The 20,737-nt window shown below is 42.9% G+C and overlaps 2 protein-coding genes across 8 annotated transcripts in view; one reads left to right on the plus strand and one right to left on the minus strand.

The window, feature by feature from the left end:
- The first annotated feature begins 1,528 nt into the window (after positions 1-1,528).
- LOC129500521 (RNA-binding protein 4B) lies at positions 1,529-11,010 on the plus strand. Of its 7 annotated transcripts, none has more exons than XR_008662561.1 (5): positions 1,529-1,680; positions 2,359-2,782; positions 7,667-8,343; positions 9,899-10,120; positions 10,697-11,010. XR_008662561.1 is itself a non-coding variant. In XM_055311057.1 (4 exons), the coding sequence occupies exons 2-3, from the start codon at positions 2,371-2,373 to the stop codon at positions 8,332-8,334; spliced, it is 1,080 nt and encodes a 359-aa protein (XP_055167032.1). In that variant the 5' UTR covers positions 1,529-1,680; positions 2,359-2,370; the 3' UTR covers positions 8,335-8,343; positions 9,899-11,010. The 7 variants fall into 7 exon arrangements, 4 of the variants coding, with proteins under 4 accessions (XP_055167032.1, XP_055167046.1, XP_055167060.1 ...); XR_008662563.1 differs by having other exon boundaries at positions 9,899-10,060; XR_008662564.1 differs by having other exon boundaries at positions 9,899-10,060; positions 10,778-11,010.
- LOC129500507 (RNA-binding protein 4) overlaps positions 8,581-20,737 on the minus strand; it is a 30,864-nt gene continuing 18,707 nt past the window's right edge. The window contains exon 3 of the mRNA XM_055311036.1: positions 8,581-8,856. Coding sequence (XP_055167011.1) covers positions 8,789-8,856 — 68 coding nt within the window. The 3' untranslated portion in view covers positions 8,581-8,788. The remainder of the gene's footprint in view (positions 8,857-20,737) is intronic.

The following is a 20,737-nucleotide window of genomic DNA, read 5'->3' on the forward strand; positions in this document are numbered from 1 at the left end:
AATAGATGGGAGGAAGGAGATGGAACCATGCAGTCAACAATGAGAAGGAACAGCATAAAAACACAGGGGAGAAAATGGATAGTGAACAAAATGAAAGCTTTAGAAAGGTGAAAACTGTTAAAAGGACATTAGTTTTGATGAGCTCAGAATATTTGGGGAATTGGGAGAGGTGGGCAGAACCCAAAACACAGTGTATGAAGGTGGGCATCACAGGTTCAGACTCCTTTTGCAAAGAAGTCCGGCCTGGAACACAGGCAAGGAACCCAAGATAGAAAACAATAATAGTGACGATGAGAGAAAGCTCTTTTAGAAATGGGTGAGGAGGTCCCTATACGTGTTTTAAAAGTCTAGGTGTAGAGAGAAACTGGAAATGACCAAGGGGAGGAAGGAAGGGGAGAGGTAGATAGAATTAGGTGGGAGAAATCATGAATTGTATTAAAATTGCAAGGACAGTGCCTCTTCTGAAATGGCTGGGAATCCAAAAAAAATTCAGTGAAAGAAATATCAAAGTAGCTAGGGAGGAAGAGGGCAGCCTGGGGAATTTGTGCCTGATGGTATCAGAGAAGCTTCTATGGAGCCACCACAATGAAGAAGGTGATTGACAACCACCCTGGCATACTCCACTCAGAGATAAGCTGGGTCCATCCATCTCTATACACGTCCTTCTTTGTTCAAGGGTGACAGTGAGCAACCCATCTAATAGCTTTCCTTTTGCCGCTAGGAGGCGCCCGTGGACCACAGCTGAATTTTGAACGCTAGAAAGTGCCCGGAGCCCAGGTTGCCTAGACCTCCAGCAGCTGGTGTGGATTTGAAGACGCTTCCTCATCCCAGTCCCTCCGCCCCGCCCTAAACAAGGAACTTCTCTGGGCTTCTGCACTAAGTATTCCTTTGGGATATTCACCACGGACCAGGAACCGTGAGGGACATACAATTAGAGCTAATACTCTAACAAGAGAGAGAAACAGCCCACATATATCCATGCACAAACAAGATGTGACCGATAAATGTAGCCAGGATACAGTGCTTCTTAGAACTATCCCAGCTCTGCCATCTTTGGTTCTGTTTTCTCACCAGTGAACAACAAGCTTGCAGCGAAAAATATCGTTATATTTAAAGCTCTACAAAAATTGACTACGTTTGCTGAAAATGCGGTTCTTCTGTGTTTCTAAAATGTTGACCCAAGCTCCCAAAGAGGCTGGTCAGCCAGCTAAGCAAGCCCCGGTTTAGAGGACCCAGCGAGATAACCCTTTGTCATCAGCTACCCTCCCGCCGATCCATTGTGATGGTTAGCAACTCCCCGGGATTCTGATTACACCACCGTAGTGGTTGCGTCCGGAGTCCTTCTGACGCTTGAGCCCCGACACCCCCGCTTCCAGGGTACTGATTGGCCAGCGGGGACTGGGGGCGGGCTGACCTCGGCTCCGCGGCGCCGTCACCAGCTGGCCCCGCCCCCGTGTCGAGGCGGCTGGGAGCCTAGCCGGGGGCGGCCATTTGTATGCGGCCGCGGGATTGGTCGCCCGGCTCCGGCGAGGGGGAGGGGAAGGAGGCAGCGCGCACTCGCGCGTGCGTGAGCTGGCGCGCGAGGTAGGGCCCGGTCGCGCCGAGGCTCGAGCGGCCGTCGCCATTTTGTAGGGTTCTCTCTGACGCGGGAGCCGCCGCCACCGCCGCCGCCACCCGGAGGTGCGAGGGGGTCTTGTGGGGGTGTGCGGGGAGCCCGAGGGCGGGCCGGGCTGGGCCTCTAGCGGACGGGGCCGGCCCACGGTGTGGGTTTCTCTTGCTGCGGGAGGTCCGTTGAAGACAACGGGAGGAGGCGGGGCCGGGTCTCCGGAGGGGGCGGGGCAGGGGTCGGGTCGAGTCTTTGTTGGGGCGAAAGAGCTGGAGGTTGGGTCGTTGAGGGTCTGGGATGGGGCCGAGGAAGCCTCTTTATTCTTGGAGTATTTTTGAGGGTAATACCGCACGGAGGAGAGGTACAGCGATTTCCCTCCAAAACCTCGTTATCAGGGACATTCAAAATACATGCGTCTTGCCCCCTTCTTGAGCTCTTCTCTTTCCTGCACCCCAAAAAGAGTATTTTAAGACGTAAAACAGCCAACTCTGTTATTTAAATGCTCTCATTTCACGGAGATAACAGACGGTGCAGTGCATGCTGACCCTGACCTCCTGTTTGGGTGTCACACACCTCACACTACCTCTTATGTACAAACCTTTTCTTCCTATTAAGAAAATAAATAACGTTTATGTGAGATCTTGAATCTTGAAGGTGCCAAGAACTTCTTTGGAGGATTAGACCAAAATGCAATGCACTGAAATTTCCCACTCCACCCTTAACTTTTGGAAATCTTATTTCTTCTCTCCCAGGCGCTTATCAGGATGGTGAAGCTGTTCATCGGAAACCTGCCCCGGGAGGCCACAGAGCAGGAGATCCGCTCACTCTTCGAGCAGTATGGAAAGGTGCTGGAGTGTGACATCATTAAGAACTACGGCTTTGTGCACATAGAGGACAAGACGGCAGCCGAGGATGCCATTCGCAACCTGCACCACTACAAGCTGCACGGGGTGAACATCAACGTGGAAGCCAGCAAGAATAAGAGCAAAGCCTCAACCAAGTTACATGTGGGCAACATCAGTCCTACCTGTACAAACCAAGAGCTTCGGGCCAAGTTTGAGGAGTATGGTCCAGTCATCGAATGTGACATCGTGAAAGATTATGCCTTCGTGCACATGGAGCGGGCAGAGGATGCAGTGGAGGCCATCAGGGGCCTTGACAACACAGAGTTTCAAGGTGAACTGCTCTGGGGTCTGGGTGGCAGAGTAGTGGGGTCTAGGTTAAGACAGAGACAAGAACACAGGACCAGGTGGCTGTCAGGGTGGTGGTTTCCTTTCTATTTTAACTGGATATAATAGAAAGATTGCAAGTTTACCACATTTAAGCACAGTTTACTCTTGGGAGAAGCAAACACTCCCTTTTCAGATTTATTTGCCAAAATGTTCCTCAACAACTCTGTAGAGTCACAAACTGGGTTACTTTATCCCATAGTCTTCATTCATTTGACTGCTGTGGGAAGTTTAATCTGCCTGGGCAAATAAGTACCTCAAAGAAGTGGGGATAAAAGTCTTTGGATTACCTCCTGCTTTTGTTATGACCAGGAAGCTTTATATTTGAGAGTTTAAATGATTAGGGTTTATACTCTTTACTGCTTTGTGTGATAGGTTGTTGTAGGAAAGAGGGACAGAGACATCTAGAGGGATCTCTATATTATAAACCTGAATGGTGAACCTGAATTTGGGGAAGTAACTTTTGAATGCTCAAATTTGTTCAGTCTGTGAACTATACAGGCAGGGCCAAAACCCATGCCATTGGACTATTCTCCACCTACTATTATTTAACCCTAATGTAAAGAAAGAAAAACATTTTGAAGACTAGATTGAATGAAATGATGGTCCTGCTTCTGAAAGGTTCCAGTAAAGGTGGCATGGAGTGTATTGTATAATTTTACCAATTATAAAGGTACAAAGGTTATCATTAATACCTCAAGGTTATCTGAAGACTCTGCCACTGTGCTAATATAGTAGCCCCTAGACAACATGTGGCTATTAAATAAATTTTGAGTTTTCCAGTTGTACACATTTGAAGCACTCAGAAGTTACATGAGACTTTACATGTGACTTTATTAGTATAGATACAGAACGTTTCCATCATCTTAGAAAGTTCTGTTGGATAGCGCTGTTCTACAAGTTTTTTGCTGACAGTATCATCTTGACCCACACGTTTATAGCCACTTCTCAGATTCATAAGTTAACACTATTTTTTCTGAGTGCCACTAAAAGGTTTATTGAGAAATACTTAAGTGTTCTCTGCTAAACCTAGAAAACAAAAGAAATGGGAGGAGAAGAAAAGTTGAACAGAAAAGGGTAAGAAAGTTTGCAAGTACTGTAGATTGCAAATAGTGTGTCAGATCCCTCTGGCCTCAGCCAGTGGTGTCTTGACCTTTAGTTCCTCTCTAAAGCAGAGGGTAAAAGTCATAGATAACTTGCTACCATTAACTAATTGTGTGACTTTGGACAAGTGTTTTAATCTCTCTGTGCTTCATTTTCCCCACTTATAAAATAGAATTAATGATCCCTGCAGTACCTCCCTCACAGGATGGTAGTGAGGCTAGAATGAGGTAATAGATGTGAAAGTGTATTGACAGTAAGCACTATATGATGAAAGGTGAGTGTTGTTTGGAACAATGAGTGTGTTTCTATTACGGTTAGAGGTTTATTTAAAATGTGATAGCTTTTCTCACGTCTCTTATATTTTTCTTTTATTATTTTGGAAAGCTGTTGCACTTCATACAGCTTTAAGAATATTCTTAATTTTCACTTGATAGAGATGGGGATCATGAATGGACAGTGTGTGGAGGGAAAATAGGGGTTTTCTCTTGACAGGTAACAAAATGTAAAAAGATTTGCAATTAAAGTCGGGTACATACTGCAAAGATGTCCTGGTAATGTAATACTGCACGTCCTTACCTTTTTAGTATACAATTGAATAAAAAGATAAGGGCAAAAGCATGCATGCATAAGTCATTTAATTGGGGGAGTTGGCTTGGGAAGAGTGCGTGTTTTAATAAAGCAAGTCTGATTATTCTAGAAGTGGGTGTTTGAGTAATAGTGACCCATGAAATTCTTTAAAATGTCATCATTGGAAAAGAATCCTTTATTTGGTTTTTATGTTCTTAGCCTATCTACTCCGAAGAAAGCACTCTACTCTGAGTTATACATACAGACATTTTTATAACCAGCTCTGTTTTTTTCCAGATGACAAGAGAAAGTTTAGCATGGGATATATATTTCAGTTTTACAGAAAATATAATCTAGATACCAATTGATCACATTTGTCAATAAAGCCTTTTTAGTCGGATCCTACCAAAGGTTGCCTTTAAGAGTGCCACTTTGAATATCTTTTGAACATTTATTAATGGTGCCATTAGGCTTCTGCATTTATGACTTATAAAAGGAAGCAGCAGAATCTGAGTTAACCTGGGTCTTTCAAGACCTGTTTCCTCTCCACAAGCAGCAGTGAACTGAACCACTGTTGAATTAGCAAACAGTTTGCATTGGAAGACCCTAACTCAAAAAGGTGTTCCTAAGTAACAGTTCAAGCAACTGAGTTGGGAATGGTATATAAGAGTTCAGGTGTCTTGTTTCTCCCCATATGTAAATAGGCACTAAACTGGAGTGCTGTTGTGGATTAGCTACACCCCCAGCCTTCTCTGGATCCTGGCATATGAGAGGAGCTCAGCACTTAGGACCCAAGCTGCCCATCTCTCAGTATTTTTAATAATCTCTTCTGTTCCAGCTTTCAAAAGAAAACACTTCTATTTGGCTAGTTTTCTGGGAAATGTTGGCAGTGTATTTCAGTAACTTTGGAGGTCTCATAAAATCTTTAAGCTTTTGGCCTCTCCAAGTGTAGCAAAGTGGTAGAATTTAATCTTTCAATTTTCTTTGCCCTGGTTCCTTAAGGTAATAGAGAAGCACAGTATTTTTCAGTTCTAATAACTTCAGGGGATTTAAATTAAAAACCTAGTTACAATCTTTGGAAAATTTTGTGTGGCAAAAATACTTATATTACAGATTTTTTAGTTCTATTTAAAAAAATTTTTTTACCTGAATCTTTTTTACAGCTGCTACGGAGGTAGATTATAAACATCTTATAAATATAGATGTTTATAAACTTGAGTTTTTTCAATAAAACAGGAATGAAGATTGGATGTAGTAACAAATATCAAGGAAAAATCACTGGGTTTTGTTTCTCAAAAAAAGAAAAACAAAACCAGGGCCAGAATCTATAAAAGTAAAAAGCAAATTAAATTGAAATTTTTAAAAAATGTACTTTTAGGTCTCCGAATTGGCTTTTTAGATTGACATGGTTATTCCGACTTCAGAATGGAAGCAGTTTGTGTCTATCACATAGGTTAATGTCACCATGCATGTTTGAAAACCAAGTAACTTAGTCTTCCAGTCTAAATCAGGGAGCTCTACATTTGGGATATAAACTGGGGCAAAAAAAATGTGTTTCTGTTCTAAGCATAGTTAGCATGTGGTCCTTAATAACTTCTTAGAGTTAGGAGTATTTAAATCTCTGAAAACAACGGGTAGCTAAATGCTGCAGAGAATTACTGCCATTTGGTATTGTTGACTATCAGTGGTGATGGTGGATGCTCCCACTCTGCTCGCAGCTGGGAAGTAAAAACCTGAGCATCTTTGTTCTGCTAAAGAAAGGGTTTTAAGTTGGAGGTAACAACTACTAGAAACTGGGGTGGTAGGAATCTTAGACATTGGGCAGAACGGAGTTTGACTAAAGTGATTATTACTGCACTAACCCGCTCCCCTCTCAGGGTCAGTGCATGGCGCTGTTCTGGCTGCCGTCCTGAATCGGGCTGTTTCCAACAGGATGGTGGAGCACGAGGCCTCCTATCGCATAGCTGCATCCAGAACAAGGTCTGTTAAAGAGAGAGCAATTTGCTGATTGCGGAGGGGGGATTTGTTCTGAGCAGCCCTTAAGAGTGATGTGAAGCCCCTGTTCTCTGCATCTCTAATGGCTGCCTTTTGGCTACAATTTGAGAAATACTGACTTGATCTCCAAAGTCTTAGGCAGTTTGGGACTAAATACTGCCAAGAATATTCCTTTCCTCAAACTGCTTTTAAAGACCTTGGATGCTTTCATCAGTTAAGGGCCCCTGGGCTTGCTGGTACACAAGCCCAAGGCAAAGATTGTTTCTTCTCTTAGCTGTTTGTAGTGCTGGCCATTTCCTGAAGAATGGGTGTTGCTTGTTTGTATGGATGCCCAGAGGCTTTTAGGCAAATGATGCATTTTTCTAACAAGTAGATAATCCCCTATGAAGAATTGTGAGCTACATGGCTGGATGAAATGCTGAATTATTTGGGAACACACTGTCTCTAAGAAATGAGTACTGCTTCAATATCTAATTCTTGCTGTTGAGAGACCTTGGTCAAGTTTTCTTTCCACAGTAGGCACAGATTCGCCCTTGCTGAAAAACATGGGTGGGGGGTTGAAATCTGGAGAGTCACATAACTCCTAGAGGTACTAAGGTGAAGCAGATGATGAGCCAGGTAGGATTTGTGTATCCAACATAGCCTTCTGGTGACACCTGCAAAAATGGCTGGAGGAAACAAGATGAACAGAAGATTGCCGTGGTTTTTAAGCTACAGTAATTGCTGAGGGCCTATATTGCCCTGAGTAAATCAGTGAGAGGTTGGTAAGGTACTTTTCAAATCTGGCATAACTGAGGTGTTGTTGGCTATTTGGGAAAATTGGCAGATCTTGAATCATTACAGTTATAATCAGTATTAGCAGTGGGAAGTTTTTCAGTTTCTGTGTTGGGGGCCAGAGGAAGGAAGGGAAAGTTGTGGAGACAGAAGTAGGAGGGAATCAAGCTGCCTGATAAAAGTAGAAAGTATTGACTGGTCTCTGAGGATTCAAATTTTCTCTCATCTGTATTAAACCTTCACTCTGACTTCTTTTGGAGGGGATTGCTGAAATAGGTTGCAGGAGTGTGTGTATGTATGTGTGTCTTATGCTAACTAGTTACTTTGATTTTGGGAGGATTAAAGAATGCCAGCGAGTTATAATAAGTCTTCTTACATCTATTTCCTCAAGGCAAAAGGATGCACGTGCAGTTATCCACAAGCCGACTTCGGACTGCCCCTGGGATGGGAGACCAGAGTGGCTGCTATCGGTGTGGGAAAGAGGGGCACTGGTCAAAAGAGTGTCCAGTAGATCGTACAGGTCGTGTGGCGGACTTTACCGAGCAGTATAACGAACAGTATGGAGCAGTGCGCACACCTTACACCATGGGCTACGGGGAATCCATGTATTACAACGATGCATATGGAGCACTCGACTACTATAAGCGTTACCGGGTCCGCTCTTATGAGGCAGTGGCAGCGGCAGCAGCAGCTTCTGCGTACAACTACGCGGAGCAGTCTATGTCCCATCTGCCTCAAGTCCAGAGCACAGCTGTGACCAGTCACCTCAACTCCACTTCTGTTGATCCCTACGACAGACACCTGTTGCCGAACTCAGGTGCTGCTGCCACTTCGGCTGCTATGGCTGCTGCCGCTGCCAACACTTCCTCCTATTACGGAAGGGACAGGAGCCCCCTGCGTCGTGCTGCAGCTGTGCTCCCCACAGTTGGAGAGGGCTACGGTTATGGGCCAGAGAGTGAGCTGTCTCAGGCTTCAGCAGCTGCACGGAATTCTCTGTATGACATGGCCCGGTATGAGCGGGAGCAGTATGTGGACCGAGCCCGGTACTCAGCCTTTTAAAAACTGGAGGTGAGAGTGGGGTGGGTGTGGTTAAGACTCTGTAGTTACCTTGAAAGAGATCAGTGCTGCATAGAGGAGGCTAAAGCCACATGTTTGCTGTCAGGACAGAATCTAAGAAGTAAAAATTTACATATTAGTGTGAAGTATTTCTCTAGCTTAGGCCAGAGGTTCATTTGGCCTGTTGAGGTTTTTTAGTCTATGACTCCAACCAGCTTATTCCTTCAGAGAGAATAACAACAAACTCAGTTAGTGAGGATATTATTTAATTAAGCAATTTGGGTTACAGACACATAGTTAAGAGAACACTTGTTGAGTGCCCTCTTTGTACATTATATCATTTAATCTACACAGTAAGCCTTTAAAATATTTTCTCTTTTACAGAGAAAAGAATGAAGGCTCAGAGAGGTTAAGTACTTTGAAGTCATCTGATAATTTAGAGGTAGTCAGAATTCACTCAGCCTTGGCAGACTCCAGACCTCTCTTCACTGGAAAAGTCGCGATGTAAGCAGAAGAATACGGGTCCTGGAGTTAATAATGAATGTCACAGTGAGAATTTTAACTACAACTTTAGACTTCTCACTTGCTAATATAACTACTTAGGTCATTAGCCTTTATCAGAGGAAACTAATATAGTAGATCTATAAGCCAAATAAAGTCCAATAAGCTATAGGTGTTTGGTTCTAAGACACTTGAAAGCAAAATGTTTTGGTGCCACTATCCCATGGAGTCCTTTCCTTATTAGTAGTCCAGAACACCGTATGCATGAGCTCTTGAAGCCATATTTCTGCATAACCTATTACTAACATTTAGAGCCCCAAACACTTCTCATTTCTTCCAGCAACTTTTGTTTTGGTTTTTGTTCAAGGGGAACATAGAAGGAACTAGATAAAACAGGTAATTTCCAAATGTATAAAATCCCACTGGTGATGACCCCAGAAATTTAATTTTTCCTACTTCAGAAAGTGTATACCAAAGATGTTGGAATGGCAAGAATAATTAGTAGGATTTTCTAGATAAATTCCATCTGAGTGGAAATGGCATCATGACAACTTTCTATTCTCATGGTTTTCCTTGTATCTTGAAATTGAGCATCACTTGAATTGGGAGGGCTGTTGAACAGTTTCCAGGGTTCCTAACTTATCCCATTGGTATATACGTATAGAAGAAAATGAAGCAATGGGAATTTGCCCTTATATGTAGTGAGAAGCAAATAATGGTTTGAACCTGTGATAAATTATATCCTATGACAAAAACGGATCTCCTAAGACCATTGTGTAGCAGTGTGTCTTCAAGTGCATGAAGTACATAATCTTAACAGCTTGTGTAGTTTGCCTTAATTTTTATTTTTAATGCAGCTGGATCTACCACGAAGTGGGATATTTCTCTAAAGGTGGTATCTACCAGATAACTTCTGTTTTCCTCAAATGTGTTTTATAGTTAAATTAGTATATTGTAGCTTTAGAAGGTTATCACTAAGGTATTTTAAAGTGAATTTTGACTGCAAGCAGTGGTTGTTCAACTAACCTCTTTTTAGTGATGACTTTTAAAGAAACTTACCTTCCAGGTGTGAACCTCAAATGGACTGAATAACCCTGAGTTGGTTGCAGTCCCAGGAGCCTGATGTTAATGAGGCTGCCAGGATGAAATACTCCAGAACTGTTGGGGATCTGAATTTGGGTCTCACCCTAGCAGAACTGATTCAAGAACGTCACAACTTTTGAAGTCGGTTGGTACAGATCAAGACCAAGATTTGGCCCTTTGTCTGTAATAAGTAGAGGAACTTGGTGTGAGTTAACTTCTTTTTTCCCCCAGCCATTGGTGTCTGGAGTTCCCATCATCAGTGGAAGAATTAGAGAATTTTAGGATTTCTTCTTTTGATTTGGTAAGGGAGGTTTGACCAAGTAGGGGAACTACTGGAGTTATGGCTCTAAATCTGTGACAGTATGACATGTAGGTATATTGGAGGGTGACTGAACCGTTCCCTGATACCCTTTGATTGTCATTTCTGAAACCTTGTTTACTATGGAATAAAATGAAACAAATTTAGAGTAGTGCAGTTGGCCATATTTGAGATCTTGACATCATCTGCTTTTTTCTGGATGCAAAAAATTATGGTTTTTTATAGTATGTGTCTGCCCTTTGTTGCAAGGACAGTACCCTTGTATCACAGAGGTTGTCTTCCTTAAAAGATGGATTAGAACATGAGAAAGATATATCTTATCACCAACACAGCAGTCTTGCAGATAGATTGCTTCTTATATGTAGCTATAAGTAGATTCCTTGGTAATTATATGGGATATAAGTTTGATCCAGTCTGACTTGGTTTTGTTTTGTTCTTTGTTCTTTTCCCCCTGGAATACAGGACGGGACCAGGGCCCTTGTACTCGGAACCAAGCTGCTCTCCAGGCATTGTGTAAGCCTCTTGTGTTGTGCTCTCTTTCAGGTAGGATAATTGCGGACTGAACCCTCGGGCTGCGGTCATATATGAGAACTTGCTCCGCGCGGTCCCCCTTGCCGGGATGTTTCCATTGCTTCATGTTTCAGTAAACAAAGGAGTTTGTGACCAACTATGTTTTCTTTCTTAATTCTTCTAAGTTGACTTTTCTTTCCTCTTGATACTAGTCTCTGTAGCCTTTCACTCCATTCCTTATATTCTCAGCCTCTGAGCAGCCCTAGGTAAGGATTATGCTGGCATCCCCTTTTTCCTGTACAGTGGAACCCCCTCTTATCTTGCTTTCCTTAGGAATTGAACCCTTCTCCTTGTCTACCTGCAACATCTCCTTTCCCTTTAAAATGACCATGTAGTGGCAAGAGACCTTTTACTCTTCTGTTAGCTCTGGACTCTTAACACTGAAGCTAATCTTCTGAAACTGCTAGGACCATTGGGGTTTTGGGGGTGGGGGTTGTTGTTTTGTTTGTTTGTTTTGTTTTATGTCTGACCTGTGATCGTGGTACAGCATTAGCTGAAATTTAGCCTTGTTTTACTTCACTCCTCGCACTTTTTTTTTTTTTTTAATATTTTGACAAATAAACGTTTCTAACACTTAAGTACCTTTTTGTGTTTGTTGACTGTTCTTTACCAAGTATTTTCTGGTTCATTCTTAGTAGTGCTCAAACTACAAAATTCAAATGAGTAGATGCCTGAAATTTAGATGTAAAAGGAAGGATTTAGTGAGGTCTAAGTAATATGGCCTCAACAATGGGTGGAGAAAAGTTATCCAGAATCTTGAGACATTGATAAGTATGCTACTGCTCGTGGTCAGGTTCCTTAATTCTATTAATTAATAGAATCTTAATTAATTTCTAAATAATCAAAGCTACTCTTTCTACTTTACAGGCTAGCAAACCCAGGTTAAAACCCTAGTATCAGGAAAAAGATAAACTGCAATATTGCCATGGACCTATCAGGTTGATTCAATGAACAATGACTTCATAGTACAAGTTCAATTAAATTCTCTTATGAACTACTTAAAGAGGTCTCACTTCCTGTGGTGCTAGTATTTTGCTAGGTTTAGACTATGGCTAAAATGAATAACCATTATGAGAGATCAAAGAAGGAGAACATGTCATATTTTTAGCAGAAAAGTGGGGTATTAATGATTAGCAGTAACAACATTCTGGAATTAAATGTGTCTACGGAATTTTTTTTAAGATTTATGAACATTATATTTTATCATGGCTTAGGTCTCCATAAAAGCAAGATTAGTGACAGACTCAATTCTACTTAAGCTTTCTGTATTGAAACCTATGTGGAAATGCTCATGTGTAAATTGTGAATTTTAATCTAATTTTATAGCATTTCCCTCGTATTTTTTAAATTATTTTTAAGATTTTATTTATTTATTCATGAGAGAGAGAGATAGGCAGAGACATAGAGGGAGAAGCAGGCTCCCTGTGGGAAGCCCAATGTGGGACTCCCCTGGAGCTTAAGCCAAAAGCAGATGCTCAACCACTGAGCCACCCAGATGCCCCTCCCTCACATATTTTCTATTTAAAATAATCCTGACGGGTTTCTAGGTGGCTCAGTCAAGCATCTAAGTCTCGATCTCAGCTCAGGTCTTGATCTCAGGGTCGTGAGTTCAAGCTCCACAATGGGTTCCATGCTGGGCTTGAAAAAAAAAAAAATCTAACCCAAGTGAAGCAACATTTTTCCTGGTTTTGGGGGGTTAGGATACAACAGTCTGAAGAGGTTTAAAGTACACAAGGCCCATGTTAGCTTCAATATTCCCTAAAAAGGCAGGGCTCTTACATGAAGAAAAAGGCAGAGGTACTGGGATTCCCTTATAATTGATGTACCAGGCACCAGGCAGAATAAAGAAATATGTACACGTTTTGTTGGCCTCACCAAAATCTCAGGTCCTCTTCGGTGGGGGTGTGTGCACGCTCATGCTCACAGGCACATAAGCACTTTTAATGTAAGTTTAACATACTTTGATTCCTGTCTTGCTGGCAAGATAAAATAGTCTACAGAACAGTTCCACATCAGCTCTCTCCAATAAAACTTGGCAATGTTGGAAGTGTTCTAGATATGTGCTGTCCTCAATTGATAGCTATTAGCTACATGTAGCAATTAAATAGTACTTAAATGTGGCTAGTGAAGCTGAGAAACTTTTTTAGTCACAGTATGTAGCTAGTGGCTATTATACTGGACAGCAGTTTAGATGGCAAAATAAGTTCCCTTATGAGCAAGGAAAAAACCTTAGAGAATCCTACAAAATATTTATCCCTTAAAAACTTACATGGGGCACGTGGGTGGCTCAGTGGGTTAAGTGTCTGCCTTCAGCTCAGGTCACGATCACAGGGTCCTAGATCAAGCCTTACATAGGCTTCCCTGCTCACCAGGGGGTCTGCTCACCCTCTCCCCCTGTTCATTCTCTCTCAAATCTTTTTTTTAAAAAAAACCTTTCATTCCCCCCAAAAAACAGGTTAACACTGGGAAAGGGGTTAGTTTTCAGCCAATGTAAGAGGACTGTTGAGGGCAAGCCCGGTGGCTCAGCAGTTTAGCGCCACCTTCAGCCTAGGGCGGGATCCTGGAGTCCCTGGATTGAGTCCCATGTCAGGCTCCCTGCATGGAGCCTGCTTCTCCCTCTGCCTGTGTCTCTGCCTCTATGTCTCTCAAGAATAAAATCTTTTAAAAAAAGAGAACTGTTGAGTAGGAACAAATGTATTTATTTCTAAATCTCCATTAATACCAAGAGAAATTGAGCAGCCCGGGTGGCTCAGCGGTTTAGCGCCGCCTTCAGCCCAGGGCATGATCCTGGAGACCCCGGATCGAGTCCCACATTGGGCTCCCTGCATGGAGCCTGCTTCTCCCTCTTTCTCCCTGTCTCTCTGTCTCTCTCATGAATAAATAAAATTTATTTTAAAAAAATACCATGAGAAATTGCATGTTGTGAGCATAAATCCCTTTTATTCACAAGACCAACAGACCATCTCAGAGTCCCATGAGGCCTCTCAAAACGCTAAAAACTCCTGAATTCATTCATCAACGATTTGAATTCCTACTGTGAGCCAAGATTTGGGTGATGAACGAAGGCCTATGTGGTTCCTAACAGAGAAGCAAACCTTAATTACATCTCTGATATGTACCATGGAGGGTCAAGTACAGGATGCTATGAAAACAGTAGTGACTGACTTTGGTGGACAGGGAATGGGGCAGTTATAGTCCAAGTGAGAAAGCAGTGCATATGAAAGCCCCTGATCAAGACCATGGCATCCATGAGGAACCAGAAAGGGAGTCTGTGGCAGGAATAAACTGCAGTAGGCATGTGAAGAGGTTAAGTTACAGGGACGGTTCATTAGAGCCTTATAAGGCTGTGTTAGGAATTTCACCTTCACCTTAAAAGACTAACTGGAAGCCATTAAGCAGTTTTAAGTTTGGGGGTAACAGAATCAACCTCTTTTAAGAATCAAATTCACTTAAAAGATCACTCTGGAAAGGAAAAAAAATGAATAGCAATATAAATGTGAAATTTATGGGATATTTAACAGAGGTCTCTCCCCTAATGATGAAGCCCCCCCCCAAAAAAAAGTGACATTTTAAAGGGAAAAAAAAATACCCTATAGACAAGAAAAGGATCATTCATTCATAAAGGCATGTGATTCTAGGGATAGTCCAAAGGGGTAGGGTTTAAATCCCTGAGGTTAATCAACCCATAAATAACTGCATGAACCCCTCCTATACCCTAACATTTGCTTAACACCTGTTGTTCGCCAGGCCCTAAGGGCTTTGCACAAGGCACCGCTGAGGGGCAGGGGAGATAAGGTCTCAGCTGAGAGGATGGTATGACAAAAATGTTAATTGTTAGGAGAAATGTAAAAGCAAAAAAAAAAAAAAAAAAAAACAAAAAAAAAATGTAAAAGCATTGTGTGAGTTCAGAGAAGGGCAATTATTTATGTGGTTCTACCAAAACTCTACTGCTTATTCTTTGTGCCTTACTTAAGACCTCTCCCCTTGGAGCACCTGAGTGGCTCAGTGGTTCAAGTCATGATCCCAGGGTCCTGGGATAGAGTCCCATATCGGGCTCCCCACAAGGAGCCTGCTTCTCCCTCGGCCTGTCTCTGCCTCTCTCTCTCTCTCATGAATAATTAAAAAAAAAAAAAAAAGGAAAGAAAGAAAAGACCTCTCCCCTTTGAAACAGACTTACCAGTTTACAGAGACAGGGAAAATGGAGGGATAATGAAGGCCAAGGGGATATCCCTGGCCCAGCTTCAGGGTGGGGGATAGGAATGAAGAACATCCCAGGTCTTCCATTTCCATGAATTTCTTCCTGAGCAGTCCAGGTGGGATTCTGAGCATCCGCCCAAGCAAGACCCAAACACAGCAGCAGCATAGTAAGACACTTCAAGTACAAAGCAAAATAAATCCTAGCCTGATTTAAATATTGATGCCCAGAAAAAAGCATCCAGATTCCCCTAGGTGCTATTGGAGAACTCCCTGGGTTCTACTGCAACATCTTCCCTGGGGTGGTAGGGGAGACACAGACCTGCCACAGCTTCTACTTGGCAGAAGTCCTACTATAGCCCAAGCTTTGTTCCACCTTTTAGGCCAGTGGCAGCCTTGTAGAGATAGACAATGTGTCACAAAAGATACCAGGTCTTCAGCACTCAATGCACTGTGCAGAGCTTGCCTGAAACGCAAAAAAAGGTTGTGAGGCTACAAGGCAGCCCAAAGAGAGAGGAAGCAGCTTGCCCAGGATGGACTTCATGGCTTGTCAGGATTTGTCTCACAAATGTAGTCCTCAAACAGTCTCCTGCCCTAGGAGATTTTGGAGGAAAAGAGAGATAAAAATGCATTACTAGGAAAAGCTGTCAACTTGTCAGAATAACCCGTCTTCAGGGCTTTTAAGATCTGGGCTATGTTCTCCTGCTGAAGAGAACTGAAGTACCAGAAATGTCAGATTAGCCCCAGGAACAGAGGAAGAAGCTAAAGTCTGGTGAGATTATTTAAATCAGTAGTGCCTTAGTTTTCCAAGTCCTTTAAAGATCCCAGCCAAATTCAAACTATACAAGGGCCCTTCAGATCTGATGATTTATACAACATCTCTGCTAGTCCACAAGAACCCCACGAGGCAGCATTCTTGGCTGCCCTGGTAATTAAAGCAATAGAGGTTTAAAAGTTTAAATGACTTGGGCCACCCCTCCCCAACACCCCCCTCCCCCAACAAACACATGCTGAGGGAAAGCTTTCTGATACCTAGTGCTTGTTCTCTACAGCAGAAAGCCACAGTAAGAAGTTACTGGAGAGGAGCAGCTGGCAAAGGGATCCAGCAGTCTTAGGGAAAACCCTATCAACATGGAGGAGATACAATGGAAGTTTTTAATTAATTAATTAATTAATTAATTTATGATAGTCACACACAGAGAGAGAGAGAGGCAGAGACATAGAGGGAGAAGCAGGCTCCATGCACCGGGAGCCTGACGTGGGATTCGATCCTGGGTCTCCAGGATCGCGCCCTGGGCCAAAGGCAGGTGCTAAACGGCTGCACCACCCAGGGATCCCAATGGAAGGTTTTTAATAAGCTTCTTCATTTGGCAAGGTGAACCTGACTGCCACAGTAATGGTGGTCCTGCACTGCCCTTGGCTCTGGTATCTTTGAAGCAGGGCAGTGGCCATGTGAATTAGGAAAATGAGTGGTTAGGGAAAGGGCTTTCCCCACCAAAGGTATCATACTCCCTCCATGTTGAGGTATGGCCAGGATACTTCAGTGGCTGTGTGAACTGTACCTCTCCTTACAGACACAATGAAGAATTTTAAACAAGGTCATCCAAGGCAACCGGCCAATACTGTGGGACTCACACTGGTGCTGGTATGCTTCCCATCTAGAATCACACTGCACTAAAAAGGGCTGGGCAAGCCAGGCTTCATTAGACAGGCACAGATCCCTGGGCCCCACAAGGAAGCCAGAACCCCAAGGGTAGATAGAGCTCCTGCTGCCATGAGCCTCAGCACACTTACTAAAGGCTGAAATTCAGGCTCTGGAACTGGAGTCCAGAACTGAAAAACAAGCCCTTTCTGTGCCTTGGGCATGCTACTTAACCTCTCTGAGCCTGTTTTATCATAAAATAACTTTTCTATTAAGAGCTGTTTGAAGTAAATGTAAAGCCTTCAACTAGGGGCACCTGGAGTGGTTCAGTTGGCTCAGGTCATGATCCTAGAGTTCTGGGATCATGCCCCGCATTGGACTCCCTGCTCAGTAAGGAGTCTGCTTCTCCCTCTCCCTCTGCCCCTCCCCCTGGCTCAGGCTCATGCTCTCTAAAATAAAATCTTAAAAAAAAAAAAAAAAAAAAAAAAAAAACCTCAACTGGCCATTCCTATCACAGATGAACTGTAATGTTGGGTAAGCAAGAGAAGATTCCCACCCTCTGGAGCTCACCAATTAATACAGTAGATGGACTCAAGGACACAAATCTATGATGACAAACTATCAAAAGGTAGAGGAATAGGCAGCCCCGGTGGTGCAGCAGTTTGGTGCTGCCTGCAGCCCGGGATGTGATCCTGGAGACCCGGGATGGAGTCCCACTTCGGACTCCTTGTGTGGAGCCTGCTTCTCCTCCCTCTGTGTCTCTGCCTCTCTGTCTCTATGAATATATAAATAAAATCTTTAAAAAATAAAAAAGGTAGAGGAAGGAGAGCAGACATTACACTCTCTCTAGTCCTTCAAGGATTCCAACTTCCCACTTGTTTTTTTTTTTAATTTTTATTTATTTATGATAGTCACACAGAGAGAGAGAGAGGCAGAGACACAGGCAGAGGGAGAAGCAGGCTCCGTGCACCAGGAGCCCGACGTGGGATTCGATCCCCGATCTCCAGGACCGTGCCCTGGGTCAAAGGCAGGCGCCAAACCGCTGTACCACCCAGGGATCCCCCACTTCTGCTGTTTCTTACCCAGCTATAAGACCTGAAGATAAACCCACTTACTCAGCCCTTAGGGATCATCAAATCTCAAAGCCAAAGGGCCCACATCTAACAGTTCTACTTTCTCTGTTTTACTTACTGAACTTTTATGAGATGGGGCAAAACTCCAGTCCTAGAAATGGGCATCCACCAATCCTCTGATCCTACCCCCAGGGCCTGGTTCTATGAGGACACTCATTTCTTGAATGACTAGGACTGCTAAGGCAATGAATGGATGGGGACAAGGGCAGAAGGTATTATGTTCTCCAGAGGAACACATAATTCAAATGATAGTTTACATATATACTTATTATTAAATGCCTGTTATGTATCAGGCACTGTTGCCTGGCATGGGGGAAAATTCCTTGATCCCCTTTCAGTTTTGTGAAGAAAATGTTAAATAAGCAAAATAGTGGGTTAAGTACCAAATACATGGGTAAGGAAAAATGGGAGGGGGTGTCTACTAGGAGGACTTGAAGCTAAGATCTTAAGGATAAGAAATTAGCCCAAAAGTGGCCAAGGGGGAAAATCCTTCCAAATAGAAAGAAGGACCTGAGGGAGGGAGTGTTTGGTGAACTAGGACCTGAAAGGCAGGGCAGTGTGGTTAGAAAAACATGGGTGAAAGGGCATCTGGGTGGCTAAGTTGGTTGAGCTTTGGTTGATTTTGGCTCAGGTCATCATCTTGGGGACCTGGAATCAAGGTGTCCCCTCCTTTGGGCTCTATGATGGGGTGGGGGGGATTCTGCTTGAAGATTCTCTCCCCATCTGCCCCTCCCCCAATTTGCACATGCTCTCCCTAAAAATAAATCTTAAGGGGGGGGGGCGGGGCGGGGGGAGATGACACACCTGGGTGGCTCAATGGTTGACCATCTGCCTTTGGCTCAGGTTGTGATCCCAGGTTCCTGGGATCAAGCCCCCCATCAGGCTCCCTGCTCAGTGGAGAGCCTCCTCCCTTTCCCTCGGCCTGCTGCTCCCCTTCTATTTGTGCTCTCAAATAAATAAATAAATAAAATCTTTAAAACAAATAAATTCTTAAAAAATAAATCTTAAAAAAAAAAAGACAACCAAGAAAGAACTCTATGTAGGTCTCTGGATCCCTGAACTTTGAGCACAGAAGACAAGAGAACAAGGACAAGAGAAGTAAATTTCAGTCTTCAGCATCCAGATCAGCATAATCCAACAAAAATATAATGTGAGCCACAAATGCAAGCTACATATGTAGTTGACCCTACATATTGAACAATATGGAGGTCAGGGCACCGACCTTCAGTGTAGCCAAAAAGCCACATATAACTTTTGATTCCCAAAAAACTTCACTAATAGCTTACTGTTGACTGGAAGCCTGATAACACGAAACAGTTGATTAATACATACTGTATGTTTTACACATTATATACTGTATCCTTACAATAAAGCTAGAAAAATATTAAAATCATATGGATGAGAAAACATTATTTATAGCATTACACTGTATTTACTGGAAAAAACCCACACATAGATGAATCCACACAGTTCAAATGCATATTGTTCAAGGGTCAACTGTAATTTGAAAAATTCTAATAGCCACATTTAGAAAAGTAAAAAGAAACAGGTAAAATTATTTTATTTAATCCAATAGATCCAATATATTATTTCATATAATTTGATATAATGGTCATTTAAACATGAATGTCTCACATTATTTTTCGTGCTAGGCTTTTGAAACTCCATGGGAATTTTATACTCACAGAACCCTATAGGTCTGTGGCTATCCTACCGGAGAGCACAACTTTAGTTAGTATGCAAAACGAAAGGAATTGATTAAAATTGCCTAGAACAGGGTTTCAACCTTGGCACTTCTGACATCTGGGGCTAGGTAATTCTTTGTGGTAAGGAATTGGAATTCTTTCCTGTGCATTGTAGGATGCATGGCAGCATCCCTGGACTCTACACTACATGCCAGTAGCATCCCCCCAGTTGAGACAAGTAAAAACTTCACACTGCCAAACGTCCCAGCAGAGGGTGGGGAACAAGGAGCGGAAATCACCAGTGATTGAGAACTACTGACCCAGAAAGAGTATAAATTGAAGAGGGTCCAGGAGAATTCTGGAGACCTCCAGATTTGGCATCCACCGTAGGTAATATACACAGAGAATTAAAAGAAACAAAAAGAGGGATCCCCTGGGTGGCGCAGCGGTTTGGCGCCTGCCTTTGGCCCAGGGCGTGATCCTGGAGACCCGGGATCGAATCCCACGTCGGGCTCCCGGTGCATGGAGCCTGCTTCTCCCTCTGCCTGTGTCTCTGCCTCTCTCTCTCTCTCTGTGACTATCATAAATAAATAAATAAATATATATATTAAAAAAAGAAAGATTTAAAAGAAAAAAAAAACAAAAAGAAAGGGGTATGGTGATTTCACATGAAGACCTCAGCACATTTCTGGCACATAAAAAAACCCAACCAATGTTTCAATAGCAACATCAAGAAGTCTTTCCCCACCACTTGTGAGAATTAAGTTTTTCTCATCTTTTCTGATCCCTTCCCTCTAGACCAAGGAATAGCCACAGAATTTCAAAAGCATGTACCAAGGACCACTGACTGTCCTCAAAGAAAAATTCCATATACCTTTCTGGAGAGACCAGCAGTTATCCAAATTAGAGGAAACCATAGGAATAAATTCAAATCTCAAACTTGCATTGCCTTGTGGACAGCCTGCTGGAGCATAAAGAAAGTAGGGAGCTGGAGATGAACATTTGGGAATCTTCAGAATATAGATGGTAGGTAAGGCCAAGGGAATTGGCAATACCACTAAAATGAGCATGGAGAAAAGAGAGAATACAGCTTCATTTTTACTGCCCTGAAAACTTACCAGCTTCCTTTTCACCTTGAAAACCCAAATCTGCCATTTACAAAAATGGGAGGATTATAAGGAGTATCTAGAGAACCACCAATGTAAACGCTAAGGGAGAAGGGGCCTGGCTGTAAAATGTTCAGCATATGGTATGGATGAAGTCAAGGGAGCAAAGGAGA

This window comes from Nyctereutes procyonoides, unplaced genomic scaffold (genome assembly GCF_905146905.1).
Source record: "Nyctereutes procyonoides isolate TBG_1078 unplaced genomic scaffold, NYPRO_anot_genome, whole genome shotgun sequence".
In the NCBI taxonomy this organism is placed as follows: Eukaryota; Metazoa; Chordata; class Mammalia; order Carnivora; family Canidae; genus Nyctereutes; species Nyctereutes procyonoides.

Bases quoted from the DNA above. Each gene is read 5' to 3' on its own strand.
- LOC129500521 (XM_055311057.1), top strand. From the start codon at position 2,371: ATGGTGAAGCTGTTCATCGGAAACCTGCCCCGGGAGGCCACAGAGCAG. The intron at 2,783-7,666 runs GTGAACTGCTCT...TATTTCCTCAAG, and splicing joins TGACAACACAGAGTTTCAAG to GCAAAAGGATGCACGTGCAG.